Here is a 25,975-nt window from a genome sequence, read left to right as displayed (position 1 = left end):
AACTGTTAATAAACATTATTTCGTTTCATGTTTATTTGGACAAATGCTTTATAAATATATAATTGCAAAACAATAATCCAATGCAATATCTTCATTGATACAAAAGGCATCTGTTCTTACCTACAATGTTATTTTTTTTTATGATAGATTATCTTTAAACCAAGGTTACAGCTACACTACAATTATATGGGATATGTTACCCAATCTAAAATATAACTCTTGGTCTTGTAATTGGTTTTAGTTAGATAGATTATATTCCTACCCATGTTCATTTGAAAGTCAATCAAAACCATATATTTTTGTAATTTGCTTTCAGCTCCAAGTTTGTTGAACAAACAACTTTTTGTTTGTTTAGTGTGCTTTAAAACACACTTTGAAACTCTGATATAAAATGTGCTTCTGTCTGATAACATCTGACTCAAATGGTCCCAAACTACATCTTGTTCTTCTCGATGGATACTCTTTTCCACACCTACCTCTACATTTATTAAGCCTTTAATCCAACTTCTTTTTTTAAACTTCAAGATCTATTGTACCCTTTGCTACATTTGTTTAATTTGACAACAGTGAATATAGCTCTGACATTGTAACAGTGATAGGACCAGAAGAGTAGAAGTGAGGAAACGTAGGAGTGAGATGCATTTTCTACAATAATTAAAATATGTATATGTGTATATTGCAGAAACTGGAGGTGCCAACTAGATAAAATCATAATACTTTCTTGAATATAATTGATTTTTAGAAAATATGTTAATGTGAACATCAACATATATACTGGTGGATTGATCAACATTAAACCACAGTCCAGTGAATAAATAAAAATACTAATAAATTCAGACATGTCACATATCATTTATTGTCATGTATTTAATTGTAGTAACCTTAATATTTAACAAATATTTAAGTAGAACACATCCAAAAGGCAAATTTCATTCAACAGTTTCACAGGAAAAGAAGTCATTTGACATAAAATGAGACTGATATGGGTGCTTTCTTTTTCATGTTTGCACAGTCGAAACATTCATTTTCTTGGTCAGGTCCCCTCTGAAACTGAACTGTGACTGACAAAGGCAAAATGTTAAGTTTTGAATGGTTGCAGGCTATTAAGACATGCAGTTTACTAGATCAAAGGAGAGCAATAGTGGCACTTCTTTGTATTGAAAATGTGTCTGAAGGTAAACCCATTTAATAGCCACAAACAAATATGTACACCACAGCCCATAGTCGGTGAATGTCTGGGAAAATTCATGACTCCTGTCTTCAGAGACACACTGATAAGAAGGCCGGACACAAAGCAGAGTAAGTAAGTACTGTAAGCAATGACTGTACAGCAGTGTATATGAAGCCACAACCTTACAGACCCGGCAGTCTGACAAAAACAAAAACAAAAAAAAGAGTACTCTGCTGCAATCAGACAATCAATTCATTGTTTTTCTGCTCTCCAGTTCTGAAAAAGAACAATCCACCATTCTCTTACGGTGCCGAGATTGGATTCTTGACAAGAGAATCTGGCCGAGCCGAGGGAGTGGATTCTATTTCTGTGTCTGTGTGGACTGCAGAGCAATCAATCCCAAAGTTCACACTGACATTGTGTGAAATAAAACTAGAGTAGGTCTGAACCTGGGAAATGAAAGTGTCCAAAGCAAAAATGTTACTCTCTTTCATCTTGGATTATGTTTTATCACCTGCGGCCCACGTAACCTCTAGAGGTTAGCACTGTTCATGACTACGTAAAAGATAAAAATGCTAAAACCATACATTCCATTCCTAAAGACTTTTGGGTGGATTTTTCCTTTAAAACACCTCTAGACACAAAACAAGCTCGGCATTCGACAATACGCTCCGATGGTTTGGAAAATACCGCAAAAGTAAGTATAGCAGTAATATTTATCAATAATTTGTAATAACACGTTTTAAGATCACATCACCATCAACCCTCCTCCCATTTATATAAGACTACCATTTTACTTCACACGCTTCCTGGGAGCTATTCAAATTTTTTTGCACATGAGCTGCAGCTGTTTTCCGAACTAGCATCGACTGCAGCAGAGAGCATTATCACGCGATCCACAGGTCCAGCATACAAAGGCTGAAGCTCTCAATGGAGCTGCCATCACTGGGTGACAACCTTCACATTCACGCAGGCTGACTGCGTGGACTCATGACAGGAGACGAGCACGGAATGCGAATCAATGCATCTGGTTTCAAAAACTAAAAGTCAGCCTGAATTTGTTAAATTCCAAATTGCTATGTTGGGTATCATGCCGGTTCATTAGGAAACGCTGTCCAAAGTATATCGCCATTTCAGGCACTTTGCAAGTCTTTGGCTTTCAGAGCGCTTTCACAGGGAAAACCCTTAAGAGCACTACCGGCTAAAAGAGAGGCGTCGTCTCATTGCTCGTCACTACATTTAGGCATGGTGTGCTCAGCTCTGGGAGAAGAAGCCTTTAACCCAAGAGTGCAGTTAGGTGTGTTAACTTTATAACAAAAAAAAAAAAAAGAAGAGATGGCTCGTGGAAAGCTTCTATTGTTCACAGTTAAACATAAATAAATAAGTCAACTGAATGAGTATCAACAGTGCATGTTGGACGGAATAATAAATTCCTAAAACTGTCATGAACAGGGTTCTGGCTTGAACGGGAGAGAGGCTGTAGTAAATTACTTTGTTTACAATTCAAAGAAAGTCGTCACCAATCAAAGTGGACATCGGAGTGCAAACGAGGCTCATGAGCAATAAAACGTCCTCCTGGAAACACAGCTGCTGCCGTTCTAAGTAAAGCAGATCTGTTCTGAGTAGCGGCGTGATGGAAAAGCTGTCGAGATATCTTAAGGCGTGAGAGCCCTTTCAGGGAGGGAGTTTTTGTCGATCTTCCGCTGCTCTGTAGGATTGCTGAACACAGTCATGGTGCCTCCAGCCCTCCAACCAGAGGTGCCTTTGGTTCCTGGCGTTCCCTCTTCCTCACTGGGATGATGTCCGGACCGTCAACGCCAAGCGTCCCTCTGCATTTGTCTCTTTTTCGTCAGCTACCTCCGTTCCCGGCTGTGTGATCCTGTGTGCTTGCCCCCTCCCTTTCTCGACCCACGTGGTCAAGCCCCTTCTGTCCGGGGACCAGCCGCTGTCGGGACCCCTCCTCACTGTGTGCTCCCAGAGGCCAGCGCTCGGACCCGGTGTCGGCAGATGGCGTCCTCTAGGAACCCTGCCACCTTCTCGCTGTCCTCCTACACGGGACATTTTAAAGATGAGACACAAGTTCCTGTTTTGCTTAAAAATGCTAAAAAAAAATCCCAGCAACGACATTTAATGAATGCTGTCGTAGAAGAACAAGCGTTTTATATCTACCTCATTAATGAAGGCGTAGTGAACAAGTTCACTGGCAAGGTCTTTGGAGGTGTCAGCTGAAAGAGTCATGAAATATTTTAGTTACAAAAATCACAAAATGAACCGTTAGTGTGTGTTGTTTAAGTTGTTTCCAACTGTCAACAAATCTGCTAAAAAGACCAAAACGAAGAAAGAATCGATCCAACTAACAAGTATAGTCTGAGTATCCAAAGCCTGATATACTGTAAGCTTATTCCTATGTGCAATAGAGCTCCAACAACTACTAAAACGCTACAGAAGGGCTGGGGAGGTCGGACTGTAGTGAGAGACAGACTGAGGCTTTGGTGGTTTTGGTCTTTGTCATGGAATTTGTAGACGGCCATGGTCAACTTACTTGGAAGGATGTCACAGCTGAGCTGCCTATGAAGTTTATCATCCATCTTCAGAAACAAAGAGAGCTGGGGACAGATCCAAAAGTACAATTAAAATCCAGCTGGATTCAAGTTTAACCACCATAACTGACTGAACGTCTACCAAAGAGTTCATACTAAATGTACCTGTAGTACTATGTGACTCACATGAGTTTTGGTCCCTTCTTCATTTGACTCCAAATTACAGTGCATCTGAACAACCTACGACACAACAGAGGAAAAGGGTCAGCACAGCAAGAAATTACATAATATATCATATTTTTTAGATGATAAGAAACAGGCATACTAATAATATTGATGAAGCTGTTACATATTTCATGTAACCAAAGGTCTTTTCATGTGTAAACAACTTCAGTGGTGCATTTTCGGCCCAATCTTCTTGATTTATTGCAGAAAGTGAACGGTAAACACTGTGAGCACTATTTCGGTGACGTCTGAAAGCCTAACCTTTCTTGACTCCGTCTCCTGGGGCTCAGGAGTCGGCGTCTTGACCGTCTCAACCTGCTCCTGAGACAAGGACAGGGCCCGAGGGACGGGGTGAGGCCGGGACGACGCAAAGTTCATCAACGGGTAGATCCCATTCCTGAAGAGGGGACAGGACAACGGGTTGAACCTCACGCTGCAGTCACATCACTGATACAAAAGCAGTCCTACACTGCGGTTACACTCACTTGACATCCTCCAGAAACTTGTCAAGCTCCAAAGGGGACACATGGGAATATCTACAGGACATGAGGAAGCACACAGGAGAGCAGAGTGAGCGTTGTGCTTCACACGTCAGGACATTCAACACAAGCAGACAAAGATATGAGGCGCTTGAGAGACTTTACTTGAGCTGAACTCCCTGTCTGTCATCATGTTTAATCTCCGCCATGACAGCGTTGGGGTCAAAGGACTTGGTTTTCTCCTCCACACAATTCTCTGGGAGCAAATCTGTAGATGGAAGACAAGTCTGGACATCAGCTGATTTGATACAAATACTTTTATACTTTTGTTTTCAAATATATATTCTAAATTACAACAGTTTTGTCTTTTCAAAATCCTTTTCTGTATGCTAGCAAATATATTGTATAACCCGTGATAAACATTAATTTAGCATGAAGCAGTCAAATACTTTGAATTTGGTTCTTAACTCCGCTTGGCAAAACCTTAGGAATTGATCAGCTGCATGCAGGAACAAGTAAACATGGAGACGTGCATTGACAGAGGAGACTTCCGTTTGGTGGAGCTTGGCTCGTGGCCGTGAGAAACTCACACTGGTTGTTGATGAGGCAGTGGGCGGCGAGCAGTTTGAGGGAGTGGACCTCGAACAAGACTCGGTGGAACAGAAGGTCGTGAGCCGTGGGACGGAGCTTGGCTTCGTGACGCAAACAGGACTGCGTGAACTCCTGCAGAAAGCAACCGGTCCAGCACATAACTACAAGACTGCACAGTGTGACCCAGTTTACCGAGCAGCGCGCTATGTTCTGGATTTCCTGGCAAAGGTTTACTGAAACGTTCACTCTGAAACTGTGCGAAGTCGCTGCATGTGGTAAGAAATAAACACCTAGAAGCAAGGTGGTGTGTGGGTGAGTGTTACTAGTGTAATGTGGGACAGTTTGTCTTTATGTTGCCATGGTTGCACTGGTATATATTTAGGACGTGAAGTATTTTTTTTATACTCACTCTCATGAGAGGGTCTTCCAGAGATTGACCTGCATTGACGATGGCCTCCTTGGACACAGCAGTATCTCCGTTGGCCTGGATCTCCAGTACTGCCATCTAGTGGTGGAAATAACCAGTTAACGCAAGCACACATTAACACACACACACACACACACACACACACACACACACACACACACACACACACTGGGGGAGGGGAGGACCACACATATCTGTTTCTCTCACCTCTAGAGCACAGATGCCGAAGGAGAAGATGTCTATGGCATAATCATCTTCTCCAGCTGGAAGCAGAAAAGGAGAATCATAGATGAAGGTGGTGAGTCGTCGAGAACAACTTAAAAAGGAAAAGCTGCCCTAGAATAAACATGTAGTCAGATCGAGCCTTATTGCAAACAAATAATGAACCGTATCTATGTTTTTACAGCTCTTGAAGCAGCACACAACATCTCACTAAATGTCTGAATGGGAGAATGTGAATGTTTTGTGGCTTCAACTGTGTTTCCAATAATCAGACACTCATTATGTCACTATTACTATTGTCATTACATCACAGACTTCTCACAATTCTCTGGAAAAAGAATCAACACTCTGTTGTCAACAAAACATTTGGATTGTGCAGCAAATGTGGAATGGAATATGGAACTACAGGGGCTAAGTGGAGGAACGTTGCCGATATTACCAACTTCATTGGAGTTGAAAGGCACATTAGGCGAGTCATTTGAATCTTTGAGGTGAATCATTCAGTTAAGAACGAATGAAGATAGAAGAAAGCTACACACAAACTCCGCTCCATCACACTTACATCCATACTCCGGAGCAAAGAAATGAAGATTCCTCTGCTCGTCACGATGCTGCCTCGCTTTATTGTGCACGCTGGCATCTGGAAACACTGATCAGAGAAGAGACGAATAGTATCGACACATCAGTTGGAACAAGACGACGGATGTGACACAAATGAAAACATAACTGACGCGGAAATGATCCTTATCTTACCATTCACAAATAGCCGATGCCACACTGTGGAAAGAAGATGAAACATAATTGAGATATTTATTCTGTTTTGCGAAACTGCAGAGATGTAAGGACACAACATGGCTTTCCTATGCTGGGTGTAGTAACATAAAGAGCCCTGCAGGGAGCACACCTGAGCCGATCTTGATAAGGCCGTTGTGCTGAATGAAGATGGTGTCGCACGTCAGGTTGGCGTGGATTATTGGAGGCTCACAAGAGTGCAGATAACTGCCGGTGAACAACAAAGCGTCCAGTTAATGGGATGACTGTGACAATAGAAATCTCTCATGTTAAAATCCTGGGGAAGAAAATCAGTCAGTACCTGAGGGCAGAGAGAATCTGGGTGCACCATCTCTTCCAGGCCTAAAATATAGTGCAACAGAGCAACATGAAGACAAAAAAAATCCCTCTCTAATTCTCAGGAATATAATGCGGAGAACACCTAAACATAGCACTGTTACCACTTTAAAACAGCAGAGGTAGAAGACAGAAGAGAGAAAAGAGAGAGGAGGAGAAGCAGGTCTTAAAGAGATACATGTCTGAGCAGACTGAGCCACCAGGGTGTCTGTTACATCATCTCTAATCCTGCAGGAAATATGGAACTGAATAGTGATTGGACTGCAGTACCGTGAGCCACCACCAGGGGACCGACACACCAATGCAGTATGTGACCAGAAACAAACAGACTGACCTTCACATTCATAGTCTTGTGGTTCTTCTTAGTTTTCTTCAGAAACTGCTTGAGGCTGCCCGACGACATGTATTCTGTGATGAATATAACCTGTGGGCCGCATATGGAGTTGAGTTAAATAAAGAGTGTGTGTGTGTGTGTGTGTGTGTGTGTGTGTGTGTGTGTGTGTGTGTGTGTGTGTGTGTGTGTGTGTGTGTAGAGAAATAAGACCAGAGAGGATGAGATGAATCGTACCCTTGCCTGGCTCTCCTTCATGTCCAGCCAGTACTTGTGGAACTTGACGATGTTGGGGTGTTCGACCTGCATCAGGTTCTCAAACATCTCCTTGATCTTCTCCTAAAAACACATACATATTCACGTTAACATTACAGACCAGGTCAGGTCATTAAATAGTTAAAAAATACCTCTAACTCTGCAAATAAATGCAAACAAAGTTCAGGGATGAAACAAATACTAGAGGAAGGAAATTCAAAAATAGAAACTGAACTTTTTCAGGTGGTGTTCACAGGGTAAAATCCTCCATAAAGTCTCAGAACATATGCAGAATACATCCTGCCTGTCTGGAATAAGAGCCACAATACCTCCTGTGCTTTGAAGACCTTCTTGTCGGAGAAGAGCACCTCGTTCCACACCACCTCCACGCCCTCCTCTGTGTCCATGGCCAGAGAGGCACTCTCCACACCTGGGACGTTACCTTGGCTCACCTGCAGGGGGCAGACAGGGACAAACAACAGGACTTAGCATAATGCTAACATTTATTGCTGCCAGGCTGGCAACCAGGCATCAGCTTTTGGTTGCCGAAACTGAAAATATGGTTTTCAGTCAGTCAAAGCACCAACGCAGCGTTGTCTGGTTCTGGTTCTGACTTCAACAACAATATTTAAATATCACCAATGCAACAAAAATAAAAACGGATTCTTTTGGGGTGCATGTCTGCTACGCCCCTATGCCCCTATGTTGTATTTACTATTTTAAACCTGGTTACCACTGATGGCAACCTGGCCAACATCCCTGTCAGGCCCTGCATTCATTAATCAATACGGAGCAACAACATCATTTGGGGACTTGTTTGTGTCCATCTTATAGCTCTGAACGTCCAGCTAAACGTTCCACCACGTTAACCAGCTCGCCTGGAACCGTGTCGACAACTGACGTCTGGCAACGACTCTGCGAGAGTGAACAAAAGCAGTACAAACAAAACCAAGCAGCAGACATCGCGGTGCCCTTGCTAAAGAAATAAAAAAGTCTGAAATGATTTGACGTCACCCCTGTGGTTATAACTGCTAAAAGCTCCACATGATCCATTAACAGCTCCATTAATGAAAGTTGTATTTGGGAGTCTGAGTTAAAAAACACTTTATTTAGACGGCATGCAATTCAGTTTTCCATCCATTAACGCACTAGAAGGCGTCATTGTGGATAGATGAGGGTTCACTTCACTGTGCTGAGGTTATGTTGTGCTGTAACGTGATGCAGCGTAAAGAGGGGCGATGGGATGAGCAGCAGCTTGCGTAACGATGGGAGAGATGGATTAGCAGAGAGACGGAGAGGGAGAAGTGAGAGGGATTGAGGGACGAGGGACTTAGAGCGACGAGACGAGGGCAACAAGATGGAGGATGTGGCACCGCAGATCCAAGAATTACAAAGGAGGGGGAGAGGAAGTGAAGAGGCAGTGGCTGGGTCTACAATCTGGCAGACGGCCCCCGGGGCTCCACGAGTGTTTATGCAACAGCGGCAAACTAAAGCCTGCTCATCACAGGATACTGCTGCCTCAGCTGGGCAGACCTGCTTCCATACGTCTATGCAGCAGAAGTGGCGTTGCAGAGAGTAGATCCATTACTAACAATGATGCAGTCAACAGGAGGAGGTTTGTTAACAGAACCAAACAAGCAAGAAGACAAACAACAAGCACAACAGCGACCACAACAGCCACTCTAAATGTCCAGAGTTGATATTCATGAAAGAAAGCAAATGTTTGGTGTGCTTGTTGCTCAGCCTGCAGTGCAGCTGTACATGTCTCTTTGCAGGCGAGACATAACATATAATCTCACTTCTCCCACTGTACAAGAGATGATAATCTGATTACTGGTATTACGGAGCTGGAGCTTAATCCTCCGGCTGGCTGGCAGAGGAGGGAACTCCTTCGTTTCAATAAGCTATCAGGAAGGAATTATGTCAGCTCCCGTCCGGCGGCAGCGCTCGGCCGTTTATGTTCTCTGGATGTTGAGAAACACTCGCTGCCCTGTCCCAGCGTCTACGTCCCGGGGGCTTTTGCTCGGTCGCCGTAGCGTGAGACTTTGTAAACAGCACACCGCTGGGCTGTGATTGGCTGCAGGAAGGGAGGTGGGTTTAGGGCACGGGAGAGGGATTTAAGGGATCGTGTGTTCATGTCAAAACAACTTCTATTCTGATGTTTGTGAACTCCACATCCGAGCCGGGTGAAACTGGATCGTGAAGGCTGACGGAGTGACCTCTCATTACCTCACCACACACTCCTCACTCACCGGATTCTCTTTGTTTTGAGCTGTGAAGGTAGATGAACCTACGACGCGGGTAAACTTCAAATCCCACATCTGCCTCTTTCAGCACAACTTAGTCCACTTTAATGACGGAAAACAGAACCCTGTGAGGTGACGTAGTGCATCACTTCTCTCTCTTCTTACATGCAGCGTATCACTCCGCCATCATGGTCAACACAGCAGTATGTAGCTCCCAAACTAAGCACGTTTCATGACACATAACCTACAATTAAAGTTAATCTTTAAAATGACTCACAATCCAACTGTTTTTGAAGACAGAGGGTTCAAACTATGTTCATATATTGTCACATACTCTCTGTTTTAGAGTATTTTGGGGATTTTTGACGCTTGAATGCAACAGACAAAAGTAAAAAGCTAGTAAACACAACGTGGTTGTGTACTAGTCGGCGTTTAGTAGTTTAATTGAGCCACTTGTTAGACACTTCATGAGACGTGTATGTACTGACATATTTTATATCCTAGAACAAACAGTTGAAATCTCTCAATCTCGTGTTCACCACAGAGCTCATTTCAGGCATCTCAACAAAACAACATTCACCGGATGTGAACAAATGCTGACTCAGCAGATTTTAGGACTCTCCTGCAGCACCCTACTGAGCAAACTGAGCTACAAGTGATGCAGTCTAATAAAACTGCCCGGCAATAAATCCTGTTTTTAAGAGCGGTGTTGACTGTGTGGAACAGTTTAGAAGGTGCAGTTTGTTGTTGTATCACGCTGCACAGTGTTCATACTGTATGTCACTGATACACACACCCTGCTATCTGTGCACAGCTGAATGGACTTATGGTGGACCACACTTGCACCGGCTCAGCTCAAAACGAGAAAAAGGTGAGCGATAAAAGGGACAGAGGGAGGACTAGCAGACGACTAAACTTCAGTCCGGTGGCTCTTCCATCTCCCCGCAGAGGCGTCTCATATGAAAGACGGTCTTTGTCTCAGACTGTGTGGGTCCAAAGCGCTTTGTCTCCCAGACGTCAGTACCTCGCCTCCTCCCACACCTCAGACCTCCACGATGAGCCGATGCGCCGCACCGCATTAATATTTAAGAAGTAGATTTTGTACAGCACTCTGTGCTAGATAGTGCTAGGTGTCTGCACTGTATGTAAATGAGCACAGACTTCTTTCTGCTCTGAGTTTGTCCTTCTTTCTCTCTCTCTCTCTCTCTCTCTCTGAGATTTCACCTTTGCATCAAAGAGGAGCAGGATCAAAAATTTGCACATGATGTTGTGGAAAATGCAAAAATCGGTTCTGTCTCTGCACAATGTGGACGTGTGAATAAGGGAATAAGGTGTGCCCCCAATTCAAGCACAATGTAAAATATAATTATAATGTATTAAGAATACAAATATGTTATACAGGTAATTAGTCAACGTTTCCTCATATGACGTATGGAAACTTACAAAAAGTGAAATCTTTATTTTTTGGGCAACACATGTCCATTTCCTCTCTACATGCATACGGTCATTTCAAAATAAATTCCTGTCACAGGAAACAACTCGGATAGGTTGAGGCAACAAAACTCCTCAGTTAAGTAAAAGAGGAAAGGAAAAGATCGTCATTTGGGTTCAAATAAGTACAGAAGTACGCAAGTCAGGTGACAAATAAATCAACGTTGACTTCTCCTTTCACGCGGAGAACAAACAAGAGGTCTCATGGAGGAAACAAGATTATCACTGGGCTCTGTAAGGAGGAGATCCTAGTAAGTAGATGATTACGTCTCTGAATCAACGCTTGCAGGTGGAACCTCCATGTTTCTGCAGTAAAATATGATTCAGACTTCTCGCCTGCTCAGTCATGGAGAGCTCCCACTGCTCGTCCGATGAGCCGTCTCACGCTCCTCGTTTCTGTCCGGTCAGCGTCGGGGCCTTGAGCCGCTGACCGTCCGCTGACCTTCAGCAGCTAAACCAACCCCGCTGCACAGCTCCCTCTCTCTGTCGCCCCCAGGGTGTCACATGGGCAGCACACAATCAGGTCAGCGTCTCGGAAAATGTGTGTGTGTGTGTGTGTGTGTGTGTGTGTGTGTGTGTGTGTGTGTGTGTGTGTGTGTGTGTGTGTGCATCTGCGTGATGGCACCAGCCGTGACAAGTCAAGCAGGGGACAGGAAATGTGCAACAATCAACCCTCTCCGTTCACAGTCGGATGAAAGCGTCTGCGTGGCCGGTTTTAAATCATGAGACAGACTCGTGTTAACTTGTCCGGAGCATTTTATCAGATCAACGCCGTCCATTTCCCACATTATCTAAATCAAATTGCTGCCAGGTTCTACACACAAGGTCACACAGGCTCACGAGTTGTTGGACAGATCGGCCCACCATCACGTCTCACTTATTCATTTTCTCATGGAGCAGTGAAAGCTCCCCACGAAGAGGAATGTAGGACACAAAAGGGAGACTAAACAAACAAAAAGAAACAGGACACAACATGGTGGAACACAGGGGAAGTTATTCAGCCTCCTTTAATGAAGCTCTGCTGAAAACTACAAACAGAAAAGTAGATTTTTACATCCTGCTGTGCTGTTAAAAATGACCATTTTAATAAATAGGTTGAGATAAAATCAAACTGGTCCTGCTGACAAAGACAGTCAGCCCTGACCAAATCCTATACTTTTCTTTTTCACGAAACTGGGACAAAATAAGCTCCGCGAGGCCTTCACAAAAGATTAGAAGCTGTGTGGTTCCTGCAGGTGCAGCGTCTGTCCAAGTTCAGAGCATCGTCTGCACCAGGGCTGCGAGATTACACGAGCCACGCCGTCCCCGTTCCCATTGTCCCCGTGACAAAGCTGCAGATTGATAGGGCCAGCGGGGGAGACACGGCAGAACCACAGCCTAGCAGCCTCGTCACATGAAGCTTTGAACACGGTTAACGGAGATTCCACAGAGGCGGCTGAATGTGCACGAGTGTTACATACTGTACGCATGACGTGTCTGCATGCGTCTGTGTGAAGGAGTGTTTGTACAACTACTTACTCTGCAAGTCAGAGGTGTTAATCCTTTAGTCCAGGCTTTCAACAGCACCTCATCAAAACCACATCCTTCAGAAGGCCTTATTAGTTCAGCTTTCAACTAGGCGAAGCAACACAAGATGTGAGCAACAAACTGTTTAATACTCACAATCAAAAAATACATTTTCCAATGTGATTCAGATCCCAAAATATCACAAGAGATGAATCTGACCAGAGGTTTTCCATACTCGTCGTCAGTTTTCTTCAGCTATAGACATGTTTTGTTTAACATTTGGATAACCAACCCCTACTCAAAATATTCCAATACTTATCTGTTTTTGATGTATTGCATATTTGCTATTTGGCTAAACTGCTACCTGAATGTTTTGTGAATTGCACTTTGCAAAACATAATTGTGAGAGAGAGAGAGATTCGTCAGCTCTAAACTTAACAAATGTGTAGTTTACCAACTGTGAGGTGGAACAGACTCAATTAAGAGTTTAGTCTGTGAATTGTGAGAAAATAGTGAAAAACTTTTTCAGTCTAAAAACCAGAGATATTCAATTTACAATCAGAAAATCAGCAGAAAACTGCAAATAGTGAATTCACTGATCGATATCTAACCTTTAATCTTCCGTTTCTTTATTGAATAATCAACTTATTCCAGCACCAATCAGCCTCCAGCTGTACTAGAGTCAGAGCGTCGCTCCGTCCTTGTCAAACCCGTGAACCTCCATGGAGCCAGAGAGTCAGTGAGCTGAAAAGCCCCCCCCCGCCCTTTAAAACACACACTCAGCGTTTATTTCAACCAACGTCTCCAGTGGAAAGAAAGCGCACAAGGTCGGTGTTTATCTGAGTGACTGCAGTGTGTGTTTACGCTGCTCAACCTCTTTAGACAAAGAAGATAAGAGCCGACGTTTGAAACATTTACGAGGTAAAAGGAGCGCAGGGAGAAAATAGACAATAGCATAGACAAGCATCTATGTTGTTTTTATGTTTCATTATTGAATAACTCTGTGAATCCAGCTAAAGATGAGTAGTAGTTTTTGTCTGATAAACATGTGAAGCAGCAGAAATAACACTCTGCCATGCATCACACATCAGCACCCACGTGACTGTCCTCTAACGTGACCCACTACCAGGCTCCGTTAAAACAACCGGATCCTCTGTTCTGTTAGTGCAACAGGCTTCATGCTTTCATCTCATCGCTCTTTGTTTCTGAGCCGTGCTGATTTTAAAAAAGACAAATGTGAGAGAGGGAGGGGGTCAAGAGTCAAACTCACAATGTCACACCCACGACTGATGCACCACAGCTTCATTAATACACTGAGCAAAACCTTTTACTTAGTGCAGGAATTGTGTTCAAATATTTGTGCTTCATTTCACATTAATCTTTCACATATTTCAGCTTGTTTGAGGTGATCTTCCATAGACTGACAAGATTGTATCTCACTGAAGTGTCTCTCACACATGCAGCCCTGACCTCATCGAGACAAGAGGAGCTGAATGTGAGAACGCAAATGTCAGAATCTTTGGGACATTAAATTGACTTTACTCTGCCAGCTCCACAATACAAACCCTGTGCATAGTCCCATTGAGTCCATGTGAGGATAGAGCCGGTCATTGACCTCACAGCCAGTGGGCGTGTTGGTGATGTTGACCTGCGTCTGACGCAAAACTGTAAAAGTTCAAACATCTCAGGGTTCATTTACACAAAGACGCCAAGGAAAAGGAACAACCGGAGAGATGACGAGACTCGGTTGTAGTTTTATGGCTGAAATTACGAATCGGCTACGTGACCGCAGCATCGACCCGGGCACCAGCCCTCGTTCAAACCAAAACAGAGCATCACCTGTAGGTGAGAACGCGTCCATCGGACCAGCTCCTGTCTGGTGAAATGTCTGGAGAATCTGGATATTGTCCGGACTGAGGAAACGTCTCCACATGCAGGAAAACTCCTTCAACAACCGTACATCTATTACCACGACTCAGACATTTGTGAAAGTGCTGAGTCATAACTGTAGAACATCTGTATGAATCACCAACGGCTCTTCTCTCTGGGATTGATTTATTGCTGCTTACTGTAATCACAATTCATGTCACGTCAACGCAGTGAGAGCCTTCTCAGCGGATAACACAAACATCCCGCTGATTAAACTTTCTCCTTTCCAGCGTCTGCTTTGAACAGGAAGACGCTCTTTGAACGCTGGCCCAGGCCCAGTGTCCGGCCTCGCAGACTCAGACTCAGGACGGCTCCGGGGTTTTCCCACGGTGACAAAAAGCAAGTTATCTTCTGCTCAGACGTATTCGGCCTTTTACAACCATCTGTGGTCAGCGGTGGAATGTAACTAAGAGTGTTTACTCAAGTAGTGCACTGAAGAGTACGCCTCACAGGCACAGCACTGCTTCTTACTCCAGAAACACAGAACCACTTCTACTCAACACATCAGAAGAGTCTGCCATTTCATAGCTCATTGATTATTTGGAGCTCGGGCAACTTCTTGCACTCAATGACGTCAACTAACGTTAGTGAGCCCCCATTTCGAATACAACCACTTCACCGACAAGACTCACTCCCCCACTCACTCACTCATGCAGTATTTTGGCACCAAACAAAGACTTTTAAAGAGTAAAGAAGATTTACAAAACAAGAATGGAGTTTTGCAACTGCTCCCGCCCCCCCCAAACCCCACCCCACCCCACCCCCTCACCCGTCCAGACCATCCAGTTCTTGGAATAGAAGCAGCGGTTTTCAACAAGGCAGCTAAAGAGACGTGTGTGTTTGCTTCGCCTCCAAAACTGCCCCCCCCCCCCCCCCTTGCTTAAAAACATTTGCAATTGACTGTGTGTTCTTGGAGGAGCTTAACAGGGTCTGGCGGAGTCTTTAAGTTCTCCATAAAGCGGGGTAATTTCTGCCCACCGGATTACCCAACTCCTGCTTGTAAATCCCCACACGCAGCTCGCTTCACTGCCACTACAAACCCCAGCGGAAGAGCAATATGTTATGTGAGCTCCACTCCCCCCCCCAGAGGTTACTGCAGTACAGCAAAGAAAGGGGGTGACTCAGGGTAAAAGCTCAAAAGGCTTGGCAAACAGTGCCAGGGCTTATTGAGTGTTTGCCACAGTGGCCGGCCAGCAAAGCGCTAAAAGGCCCAGTGGCGGCGTGCTGGTGCACGTCGGGACTAACATTAGCTCGTACCACTCCCTTTACTGGAGGGCAGGAGCAAGAACACAACACTGCCGAGCAGAAGGAACCACTTAACTTAAGAGGGGTGTGAGCAGAAGCTTCTCCCTCGCAGCGATTGTTGCATTTACGGGCCTCAATTAGTCAAACGGCTGCTACGCCCGTTAAAGAAGCCGCATGTGGCGAAAAGGTAAAGCAGATATGAATACGATGAGGGGGCAGAAAGAGTTGTGTTTATCATGCCGGGTTTATCTTCCAGGGGAGATTAGGCTCAGAGTTAGAGTCAACCTGAGACGGCTCTTCAGCACGTGTTCAAACAAAAGCCTGCTGGCAGATGGAGACAGCAAGCTGCTTTTTTCTGTGTGTGTGTGTCTGTTGTTGTTGTTATGTAACCTTACAGACAAAGCTCAATAGGAGTGTCTGTATAGGCACCACGTGGGGGATGGGTTGGTGTGTGTTTGTCTAACCCTCTGCTACCTGTCCACAGCTTCCACACACACGACATGGAGCACTGCAGTGTGTCATCACCAGGGCCGACACACAGGCGGGTAAAACACCATCCGAGTTCAGTTTGAGGACCACATCCATGAGTTTGAACGTTTATCAGGAGCCCTTTATAATATATTAGATTTTACAGCTCACGGCCGCAATCACATTATCTTTTCCTCATGACGACGATGAGGTTAAGTGGAAATTCAGAGGACAGGACCTCTGCATCCTCGATGGCAGCTGTCGCCCTGATCAGGGCGGGGGCGGGGGGCCCCCGCCCTGATATTTAATTCATCAGCCATCTCGCTGATTGATGGCTGCAGGGATGCACTTCTAATTCAACTTCCGCGTGAGAGTGACCCAGCTTTACTTTTCAGCCGTTGTTCTGCACGAACAACACAGACGCATTCAAATTCTGAATGCAAAGTAGGATTGCGGAGGATCACAGCGGGTTTATGAGCGAGTGCAGGTCTGACTTCAGCTGGTGAGACACGAGACGTTACTTGAGCTCAGGGGGAGAAGAGCTGCAGGTAAACGACGAGGCCGCTGGCAACAACCGGAGTAAACAACCACACAGGCCGGGAACTGATGATGTTATTCATATATTTTCATTTCATGCTGGAATCAGATTACCACCCGAGCTGCGAGCGCAGACTTTTGCTTTCAAGTGTTGAAACACGTGAAGAAGTTATTGCATCTTTCCTTTAGTCTTGTTCTTATTGCTTTAGGGACCGTAGGAGAATCATTAGGGGGGAGGACGGTTCAGAAGACGCGAGGGTTGGAGTACAACATTTGTACACTTTTAGTGATTAACGGAATGATGAATTGCAGCAATTCAAAAGTCTCATATTACTTGGCGATACTGTGAGACGGGAGGTAAAATAACGCTGAAGCGGGGCTGCAGCCCTCCTCCCATCCAGAATTCATCTTACTGTAAGAAAATAAAGCAGAAGGAGACGATGAGTTACGAATAAAAGACACAAAGATTGAAATAGAGATCTCTCACAATACAATGAACGAAATCTAGATTAAAAATAAATGCCAGAAATAACTTTCCTACATATTTAAATATGAATGTGTGCAATGTTTCTCCACAAGGTCCAATTCTTGCTACATCCCCTTTTCATGTGCATATCTATGCACACACACACACCCACACACACACACACCCACACAGATATCCATAATTGTCTTCAAAAGGTAAAGATAGGGGCCGTCTGTGTTGAAGTGTAGTTTTCATATCAGCTGGTCAATAAAGAGAAGGAAGCTCCCTTTGAAGGCGTATAAAGCGTGCGTGCACGTCTGAAACGTTCATGTGGCGTCCCTCCTTTATTTGTAGGTACCACACAAGTCTTTACAGTCAGTCGTGCTTGTTAGAGGCTTCACACACCCTTTTCTCACGCGCCTGCAGCGGTGCGAGCACTCACAGGGAACGGTGTAATGTTGTTTTTATTGAGTGATGTTCACACACTTGGATCACAGTCACGTGGAACGTCGGGGCAGATGTGAGGCGGTGGAGGACCTTGGCCTTTGCGGTAGAGCCGGGCGGGGGTGAAACAATAACAAAAGCTACCCGGTCATAAGCGCACCTTCACAGTCTCGTCGCTCTGTGCAGTCTGAGCGTCACAATGCAAGGCAGCAACTAGACAGAGCCTAAAATGATTATGACTTCAGTGCATCAAAATCACAAGACGAAGCTCTGCATGTGGACAGGGAAACTCCCTCGGCTGTGTTTCCACTGGGACACGTCAGAGGTCCGTATTCTTATGTAGGTTTTTTAAAAGGGCGCATTCCGCAGAACAGACTGCTGCCTCACTTCCTGCTGAGATTTCCCTCCAGAATAAGGTGCATGGTGTGAATGCAGTGCATATGGAATCATAAACTGTGTGTCACGATATTTATCATTATATACAGTCAATGGTTGAAAAGCTTGTTGCACCTGTAACCGCAGCGTATCGTGAAGAACTTGGTAACGGCGTTTTGCATTAGCCGACATCTAGCGTCTCGTCTTTTTATTTATTATAATGGCCCAGGTCTTACTTTGAGAAAATTATAAAATATTTGATCCCATCTATCAAAAGAGGAACTTACATTTTCACACGTGCAGCAAAAGAGGAACTTTGTTTAAAATAAACTGTAAAAATCTGTATTTAAATCAGGAACTATCTGATCAAAGGGAAAGTGAACTAGACTCTAAATCTGAGCAGAAAAGTGAAGCCAGCTTCTGGTCCTCAGCAGCTGTTGAAAGCCATTCCGGGATGTGAACCGAATGACTGTTCACTGAACTCTGCTGTGGTTTAGCTGCTGCATCAGTGACGGCAGAGGCCTCTGTCTGTTCACTTCTACATTTCTGTGCTTTTATATTATGATGCGTTCAAGCTCTTTTCAGTAAAGTCAGCTGTGATCGGCTCCAGACCCCCAGCGACCCTGAACAGGATAAGTGGTTACGGATAATGGATGGATGGAGTACGCAAATGTTATTAAAGTAGTGTATGTTGAAGTACATGGATGTATTATTTTTATCGCAGTATCAAATTGGGTGTTGAGAATCATGGAATTTCACTGATGTCGGTATCGACTAGGGCTGGGCACTATATCAATATTATATCCAAAGAAAGGACAGGAAACTGAATATTAAGAATATTAATTGCAGCGTCTGAGTTCACCACAGTGCATTTCATTTAACTGCAAACAGAGGCTCTAACAGGAGACGCTGGTAAATGAAGAGAGAAACAGTGATTATAAAGATTGAATTATGCAAATCTCAACGGTGCTGTTACAACTTCTGCTTCTGTTGATAACCTCATGAAATGCAGGGATGCAAGAAATATGAAAGCTGAGGTTTGCCAACATTTAAAGAGTCATTTGAACTCATGTGAAAGATGACTCAGCCGTCTTTCAATGATCTTGTGTGTAGAGCGTGCTCGAGTAAGTGCGAGGCCTTTCTCAGAGGCATTAACGTCTTGTGACGTGAACCGCTACGACAGCTCCGTGAAAGCCTGCAGACACGTCCGCCATTCCTGGAGGATTCCTTTTCACGCCAGCTTTCCCGCCCGACTGGCACAAAATCCGGGGTAGCTCCATTTCACACAGCTGCAGTGGGAAACGCTGACAAGATAGCGCTCTGTAGATCCCATCACACCCGATGACCCCACCGGAGGCTTCGCCGGCTCAACCTGCTCACATTTCACAACCGGGGTGACAGGATCCCTCAGGATCACACCAGCCGACGACTTCCTCGCTCACAAATCATAACCTGAAAGCGCTAAAAGGCCAAAGAGGTCAGATATGAATATGAGGTCTGTAATACTCCTAACATATTTTAAAACTACTGTTTGTTACTTGTTCTTTGGTGTATTTGCCGTTCTTAACTGTTCAAACATGACGTATTCAGGACAGCTACGATGAAGTTACAGCAGGAAAGAAATCAGATATTAGACTTTGATGTCTTTAAACCTAAAAGCAAGAGATTCTGTCAAGACTCACCATTTAGCACAGCTATTTGTATTATTCATATTTATATAATAAATCACCATTAACCTTTAGCCGACTAGATTAGTGCCTTGCTTGCAGGGTAGCTGTGGTTAAAGTGCCAACAAGTCGCCCAGCTGCAACAACAAATGATGCACAAACTTAAATCCATCGTTTACCTCCAGCTACTGTGAGAGCGAAACAGGAAACAAGTCCCCAGTTCAGCTGTGATTGTGAGAGCAGCGGCGCAGTGTGCGTACCGTTTGTGTGTCGGTGAATTAAATGCTTTATTAGTGACGAGCCGCTCCTCCCAGTTTAGCTCAGCTTTTATTGTTTAACTGATGTTATTAAGCAGCCTTATTGTTAACGGGTAAAAGGTAAATTATTAACGTCCCTAATCTTCAGTTTGTTGACACTTCTGCTATTTATTGGGCAACGTTTAGGGAGAGAAATTCCTCATCTTTCCTACAAACAGAGGTTGTTTGTTTTTATGGACCATACAATATGACGCAGTAAGGGAACAAATTAAGTTCTTCAACGGTGCAAATGATTAAATTGAAGGAATGCAATAAGTCTGTGACGCACATGAGTTTGAGGCCTTAAACTAATACTCTGTAGGAACGACTCCGCAGTGCAGATAAGAACTACAGCGTGTTCTTATTTCATTATCTTGTTAATACAAGACTCTGTGGGAATGTTTCCCTCCGCTCCTGTCAACCTGCAATAAAGTTTAGATGGCAGCTGCAGCTACCACACTGGAATGCACTCGATATCACAAGCTGATGAGAACCGCGTATCTGAGGGGAGACAGTTCCTTCAAGATGGAGGTTAGGAACAGCATCGATGCCTAGATGCTGACCAATGAGTGAAAGCTGATAATGGAGCTAGACGAGTCAGGGGATCACCAAAGTTATTACAATCCATCCTGTGGGGAACGTCACAGTGTAGACACAAGTTCATGGTGATCCATCCAATAGTTGTTGAGACATTTCACTCAAACCCACAAATATTAATGTCATGGTGGCGCTAGTGGTGAAGACAGGGGATCACCATTAGGATCTACCTTCTGGGAACCATGAATGTCTATACAAACGTCGGTGCCCATCTCTCAAGTAGTTATTAAGATATTTGACAGAAAAACTTAAAACTACAGAAAAAGTCAGACCAAAGTCATCGAGATTCATCCTCTGGGCACCATGAATATCCGTACAAAACTCCATGGCAATCCAGTCAATAGCTCACCCTCATGGTGGCACTAAATGAAGAGTCCGTAGGGTTCAGTCTCTGGCAACCATGAATGTCTGTACAGAGTTTCATGTCAATCCATCAAATAGCTGCTGAGATATTTCCAGCTGGACCAAAGTGGTGGAGCCACATATCTGTACCTAGAGCGCTAGTGTGGCTAACACCAACGGACATCTGCACGATTCATTATCTCGTATTCTAGGAATGAATGGGTGTGAATGTGTTTCCTAGAAAAGCCCTGAGCAACAGGCGGGGAGCACCGCGGATAGCAGAGCGACCGCGTTAACAGCTGGATCAAAGCCGGCTGTAACCCGCTCCGTCTCCCCTCCAGGGAAATGTGAGTGGACGCCATTCCTCACAGGGCAGCTGTCAAGGCAGCAAACACGCTGCGCTGCTGGATCACACTACGGAACGTCGGTCTTGAGGAGGATGCCCCTCGGGGCTGGCAGCGCCTCCTGCAAGCCACAACTCGACTCAGGCCTACGGAGGGGCAATGCTCCGAGCTGAGGGTCGTTTGTGCCGGTTGATGGCTCGTCTTCACGGCCTCAGACATGGAAAACATCCAGAAGCTACGGAGGGTTCGCCGCACGGCACACATCATGGCTACTGTGAGAAGGTGATGATTTTCGACTAATAGAATGGTCCCAAATAGAACAGTTGCAGTATGATTGTTTCTTCGTATTGCTCACACCTGGCTGTATGCGCTACAGTACGCCTCAATGCCTCGAGTTTCTCCATCCTGACGCGTGCATGCGAGCGCTAACGCATGCACGCGATTTTGCTTAACACGCAAGTGCATAAAGCAGCACCTGCCCACCAAATTCATCCTCACACATCCATTAACGCCACGACTAACGAGCGAAGCCCCGACCCAGGCCGGCTCACTTTCACCGCTCTGTGGAGCAGACGGGAGGTCCTGGAAATACAAGACGGAGCAATTACTGGAAGGACTGCTCCTGGTGGGGAACTTCAGCAGGTCCACCAGGCATGCAGCACGGAGGAGCTGCACGTTTTTTAATTAAAAGTGAAGGTTACGAGACAGCAAAATCATCCCGTCAGGCTCAGTTAAGGTGGGATGACCTTTAAGGTGGACATGCCATACAAAGAGACAAGCCACTCTTTTGAGTTTTGTTTGTTTTAATTTCTTTCCCACTTTAGAGCATTTTCCTTCTGCAAAGATCAAACTGCAGCATTTGTCAGATGCATGTCTCAATAGCAATACTTTGAGTCACTGCGTTGTCTTTTTTCTTTTTTTTTGCCCAGATGAGTCAATGAGAGGATCCGTGCCATCAGTCAGTAAATCACGTTAACAAAGAGAGCAGCAGGCGAGCACGTCCACAGTCATCCACCCATTTTAATAGATCAGTTCCTGGAACAGAGAACTAGATGTTCATCAACTTCTTGTTGCATCTCGTGTTGTTTCGTTTGTTCTCCCACAAACATGTGAGCCAGGGAAAAGATTTTATATAATAAACCACAATGCAACACTTCTTTACGGTCGTTGTGCTCCAGCTCACACGCCTTTAAGTTCCAATAACACCAACAGCGTCCAGCCCCTCAGAAACATAAACGCTCTGTGTACAATGCTCTGTGTGTTGAGGGATAAACCCACTTTGAAGGAAACACATTCATCCACTTAAAAAAAACAAAAACACACTTCCCACCTGAGAAAACAGCACCATGTGACTGCAGCCTGTGTTTATTGTATTATCGGAGCAGCATAACAGATGTGGCAGCGTGTCTCCTGAACTTTCCCCCACTGACTTATTTAAAGAGTATTCACGCGCATTTCAAGCCCGCCGCTCAGCGCCAACGCACCAAAACAAGACGAGCGACGGAATGTTTCACAAAACTGAACCGCACACAACGCGAGGGCGACTTCCACGGTTCAGGTACGACTTCAACCCGCTTTGACAACAGTCACTGGCTCAGAGATGATGTCATGAGTTAATTGTGTTATTCTTGCTTTGTGTCTTGTTTTGCACCATGAATCATGATAATACCATGAAGAGACACTCTATATGGAATAACCACACGTTTGTTTTTATAATCCTGTGGGAAGTAAATACTTAGTACTGATTATTTTCTCCTCTTATTAAGAACTTTAGTGCAAAATGCTGATTTTGAAATGTGCGTTAGAATGTGCTTTTTATCATTAACAATCACTACGTCTCCATGTATGATCGATTCATCACAATATGATTCCACTGAACGCTTGATGAACTCCCCACATCAAAAACTCTAAAGAGATTATGATTCAAAGTGTCTATTAAAGCTCCTGTACAATGACTTCTGTCTGCAATGTAAACCAGCGGGACAGAGCTCATCCCAGTGAACATGAATTTAGATATTTCATGTTACTGTCAGTACATATGCTAATATCAGAACCGCACACATACACTGATATGGATCTTCACTGAGAGCAACCGGCCCTAGTGTCGATGCTCTCAGTGGGGGGGAATGAACATATGACAGATAATCAATGGGTGGAAAAACATCAGGGTGTGTGTGTGTGTGTGTGTGTGTGTGTGTGTGTGTGTGTGTGTGTGTGTGTGTGAGTGCTAAATGGCACAGAAAGAGCAGAGAGGTCAGGTGATGGCGGCAATCAGAGGACGCCGTGTGCGTTCGAGAGATAACCTTCAACTGAAAACTCTCTCTGCCTTATCTGGGGCCGGTCGCGTAGCCGACGCCCACTATACTTCACCAAATAAGACATTTGGACGTGTGACTTTCTGAAGCCTCACAGCATCACACGGAGCACGTGGACGCGCTTCACAGAAGCTGTGCAGTGTCTGTTGGACTTAAACAAACGTGGGATCATTCAAGGCTGAGGAAGCTGAGGGGTGATCTTCTTTACTTCTAACGTGTCGTCTGGAGGAGTGCTGAGTCATGAATGAAGCCGTAGATCTGACCTGAAGTCATTTCTGACACAACCACACAGTCGCCTGCAAATCAGCCCCTGCTGAGAATGATTTTAAGTTTCATTCTCAGGATGGAGCATTTAAATAAATAAGTTATTGTAAATCCATCTGAGGCTCATTTCTGTGCTACATGAATCAAATAAGAGCTGAAAAAAGGAGCTGACTGGTCAGTCAGTGGGTTGAAACTGATGCAGATATTTTGATGAACCATTAAACGCATAAGAACACCAAACAGCTCCAGCTTTGTGAGGACCTGTGGCTTTTCTTTGTCCTATGATAGTAATATTTATGAATATTAGTCAGAAGCTACAACTTGCTCATAATTTATCTGCATTTCTGTTGCTGATTTCTCACATTTTATTGACCAGACTGTGGAATAATTAAGACAATAAATATATATAAATATCAATAATCAAAATGCTTATTAGCTTTTTTTAAATAGTTTTAGGGAAAGTAACAATAGTTTTCATTTTCAATCAATATTGATTGTTTTCTTGAGTCATCGTTTTGTTAAATGTATTAATTTCTATTAAATTAAACAAAGGTGATATCTTCAAATTGCCTGTTTTGTCCAACCAACAATCCAACACCTTGATTATATACAAGCAACAAAAAAAAGTCATATTTAAGAGGTTGATACCAACAAATGTTTGACAGTTTGTCTGTTTTAATCCCTTTATATGAAGTACATTGAGCATGATGCAGTCTCATGCTTCCTCTAATAGCATGCATCATGCTTTTATGATCCACCATATCAGGTGATAAAGTGACACTAGCTTAACACGCCCACGGTGTGTTGGTGTGATTTAGGGTCAGAGTGCATCATAAACCTGGTTCAGCATCGACACACCTGAACAGCAAATCCTGCAGATCAAGAAGTGAGAAGTAACAGCGGCGGTGGTTTAAATGAGCAAACTAGCGCTGTCTCAGTGAAATAGACTGTTTGTATTATGGGATGTCTGTCACTGTGTGAAGATTTATGTTGCAAAACACCCTCAAGAGTTGCATAACAGAGGATGTCCAGCATGATCAGAGAGGGCAACCTCATTAGTTCCTGGTCAACAAGCAATCTGCATTTAAAAGAAACACACACACTCACACTCACACTCTCACACACACACACACACACACACACACACACACACACACACACACACACACACACACACACACACACACACACACACACCAGGACCAACCTGCTCTTTCCGTTTCTGCCAGCGGCCGCACGGGCTCTCCTCCAGGATCTCGCTCTCATCCTCGCTCTCCTCCTCCTTCCCCTCCGATCCTGATTTCCTCTCCGGGACGGACATCGTCATTTTTTAACCACCGTGTATTTCCAGATTAACCAGAACAACCCCGAACCCCTCCTATGTGCGCAATGGAGCCAGACGCGGCGGTAGCGCAGAGACGGTCCGCCGCTTGTATGCGCAGTGAAGAACCCCCCCCCCCACACACACACACACACACTCACACACACACACACACCTCCTCCTACACCTCCTCCTCCTCCTCCACGACAACAGCAGCCGCTCTTCAGCCTTTGCGCTCAAAACATGTTGCAGAGAAAAACGATATTGCTTTAAAGCAGCAACACCAGCAACCCCTCCTTCAGACAGCAACCAGCCTACACTAGGCGACACATCGCCGGACTCCACCGAGCATGGAGCAGGAATGAAGCCCGGACTTCATGCATGCAGGATCGGTTGCGAAATGAGGTTTTTTCAGATTGTCTGTCTGTTCCCACTGAAGCACCGCGGGAGAGGAAGCTCGGTCGGCGGCGAAGCGGAACGATCCCTGGATGAGTCCACTGCGGTCATCGCTCGCCTCCGATATATCGGCTGTGTTTTTTGGGGGGGGGGTTTTAGTGGTGAATTGTTCGACCGTCTTCCACGCGCGCCTCTCAAGTGTTTTGTCGGATCTTGCGGCCGCGAGCTGCCGCCACACGAGCACGGTGCTGCGCAGAGAGAGATGGAGCGCGGTACCGTAAAGACTCCCGTATGTGCGCACAGTATTCTCAGTCGGGTCTGATTGAAGCCGACGACGTAGAACGGGAACGCCCACGT

The 25,975-nt window shown here is 44.8% G+C and overlaps 1 protein-coding gene across 1 annotated transcript; it reads right to left on the bottom strand.

Annotated features, from left to right (window-relative positions):
• Positions 1-832: 832 nt before the first annotated feature.
• nrbp2b (nuclear receptor binding protein 2b) lies at positions 833-25,975 on the bottom strand. Its single transcript, XM_068710042.1, has 18 exons — positions 25,109-25,975; positions 7,699-7,821; positions 7,352-7,453; positions 7,118-7,207; positions 6,749-6,789; positions 6,560-6,654; positions 6,409-6,432; positions 6,218-6,304; positions 5,641-5,696; positions 5,416-5,511; positions 5,006-5,138; positions 4,581-4,683; positions 4,422-4,472; positions 4,198-4,333; positions 3,898-3,951; positions 3,714-3,777; positions 3,341-3,396; positions 833-3,219 (listed from the first exon to the last, which is right to left on the bottom strand). The coding sequence occupies exons 1-18, from the start codon at positions 25,226-25,228 to the stop codon at positions 3,133-3,135; spliced, it is 1,518 nt and encodes a 505-aa protein (XP_068566143.1). The 5' UTR covers positions 25,229-25,975; the 3' UTR covers positions 833-3,132.

Source organism: Cebidichthys violaceus, unplaced genomic scaffold, assembly GCF_023349555.1.
Source record: "Cebidichthys violaceus isolate CVI_PGR_0920_01 unplaced genomic scaffold, fCebVio1.0.p SCAF_15, whole genome shotgun sequence".
Taxonomy (NCBI): domain Eukaryota; kingdom Metazoa; phylum Chordata; class Actinopteri; order Perciformes; family Stichaeidae; genus Cebidichthys; species Cebidichthys violaceus.
Note: the sequence above shows the minus strand (reverse complement) of the source record. Positions and strands in the feature narration are given on the sequence as shown.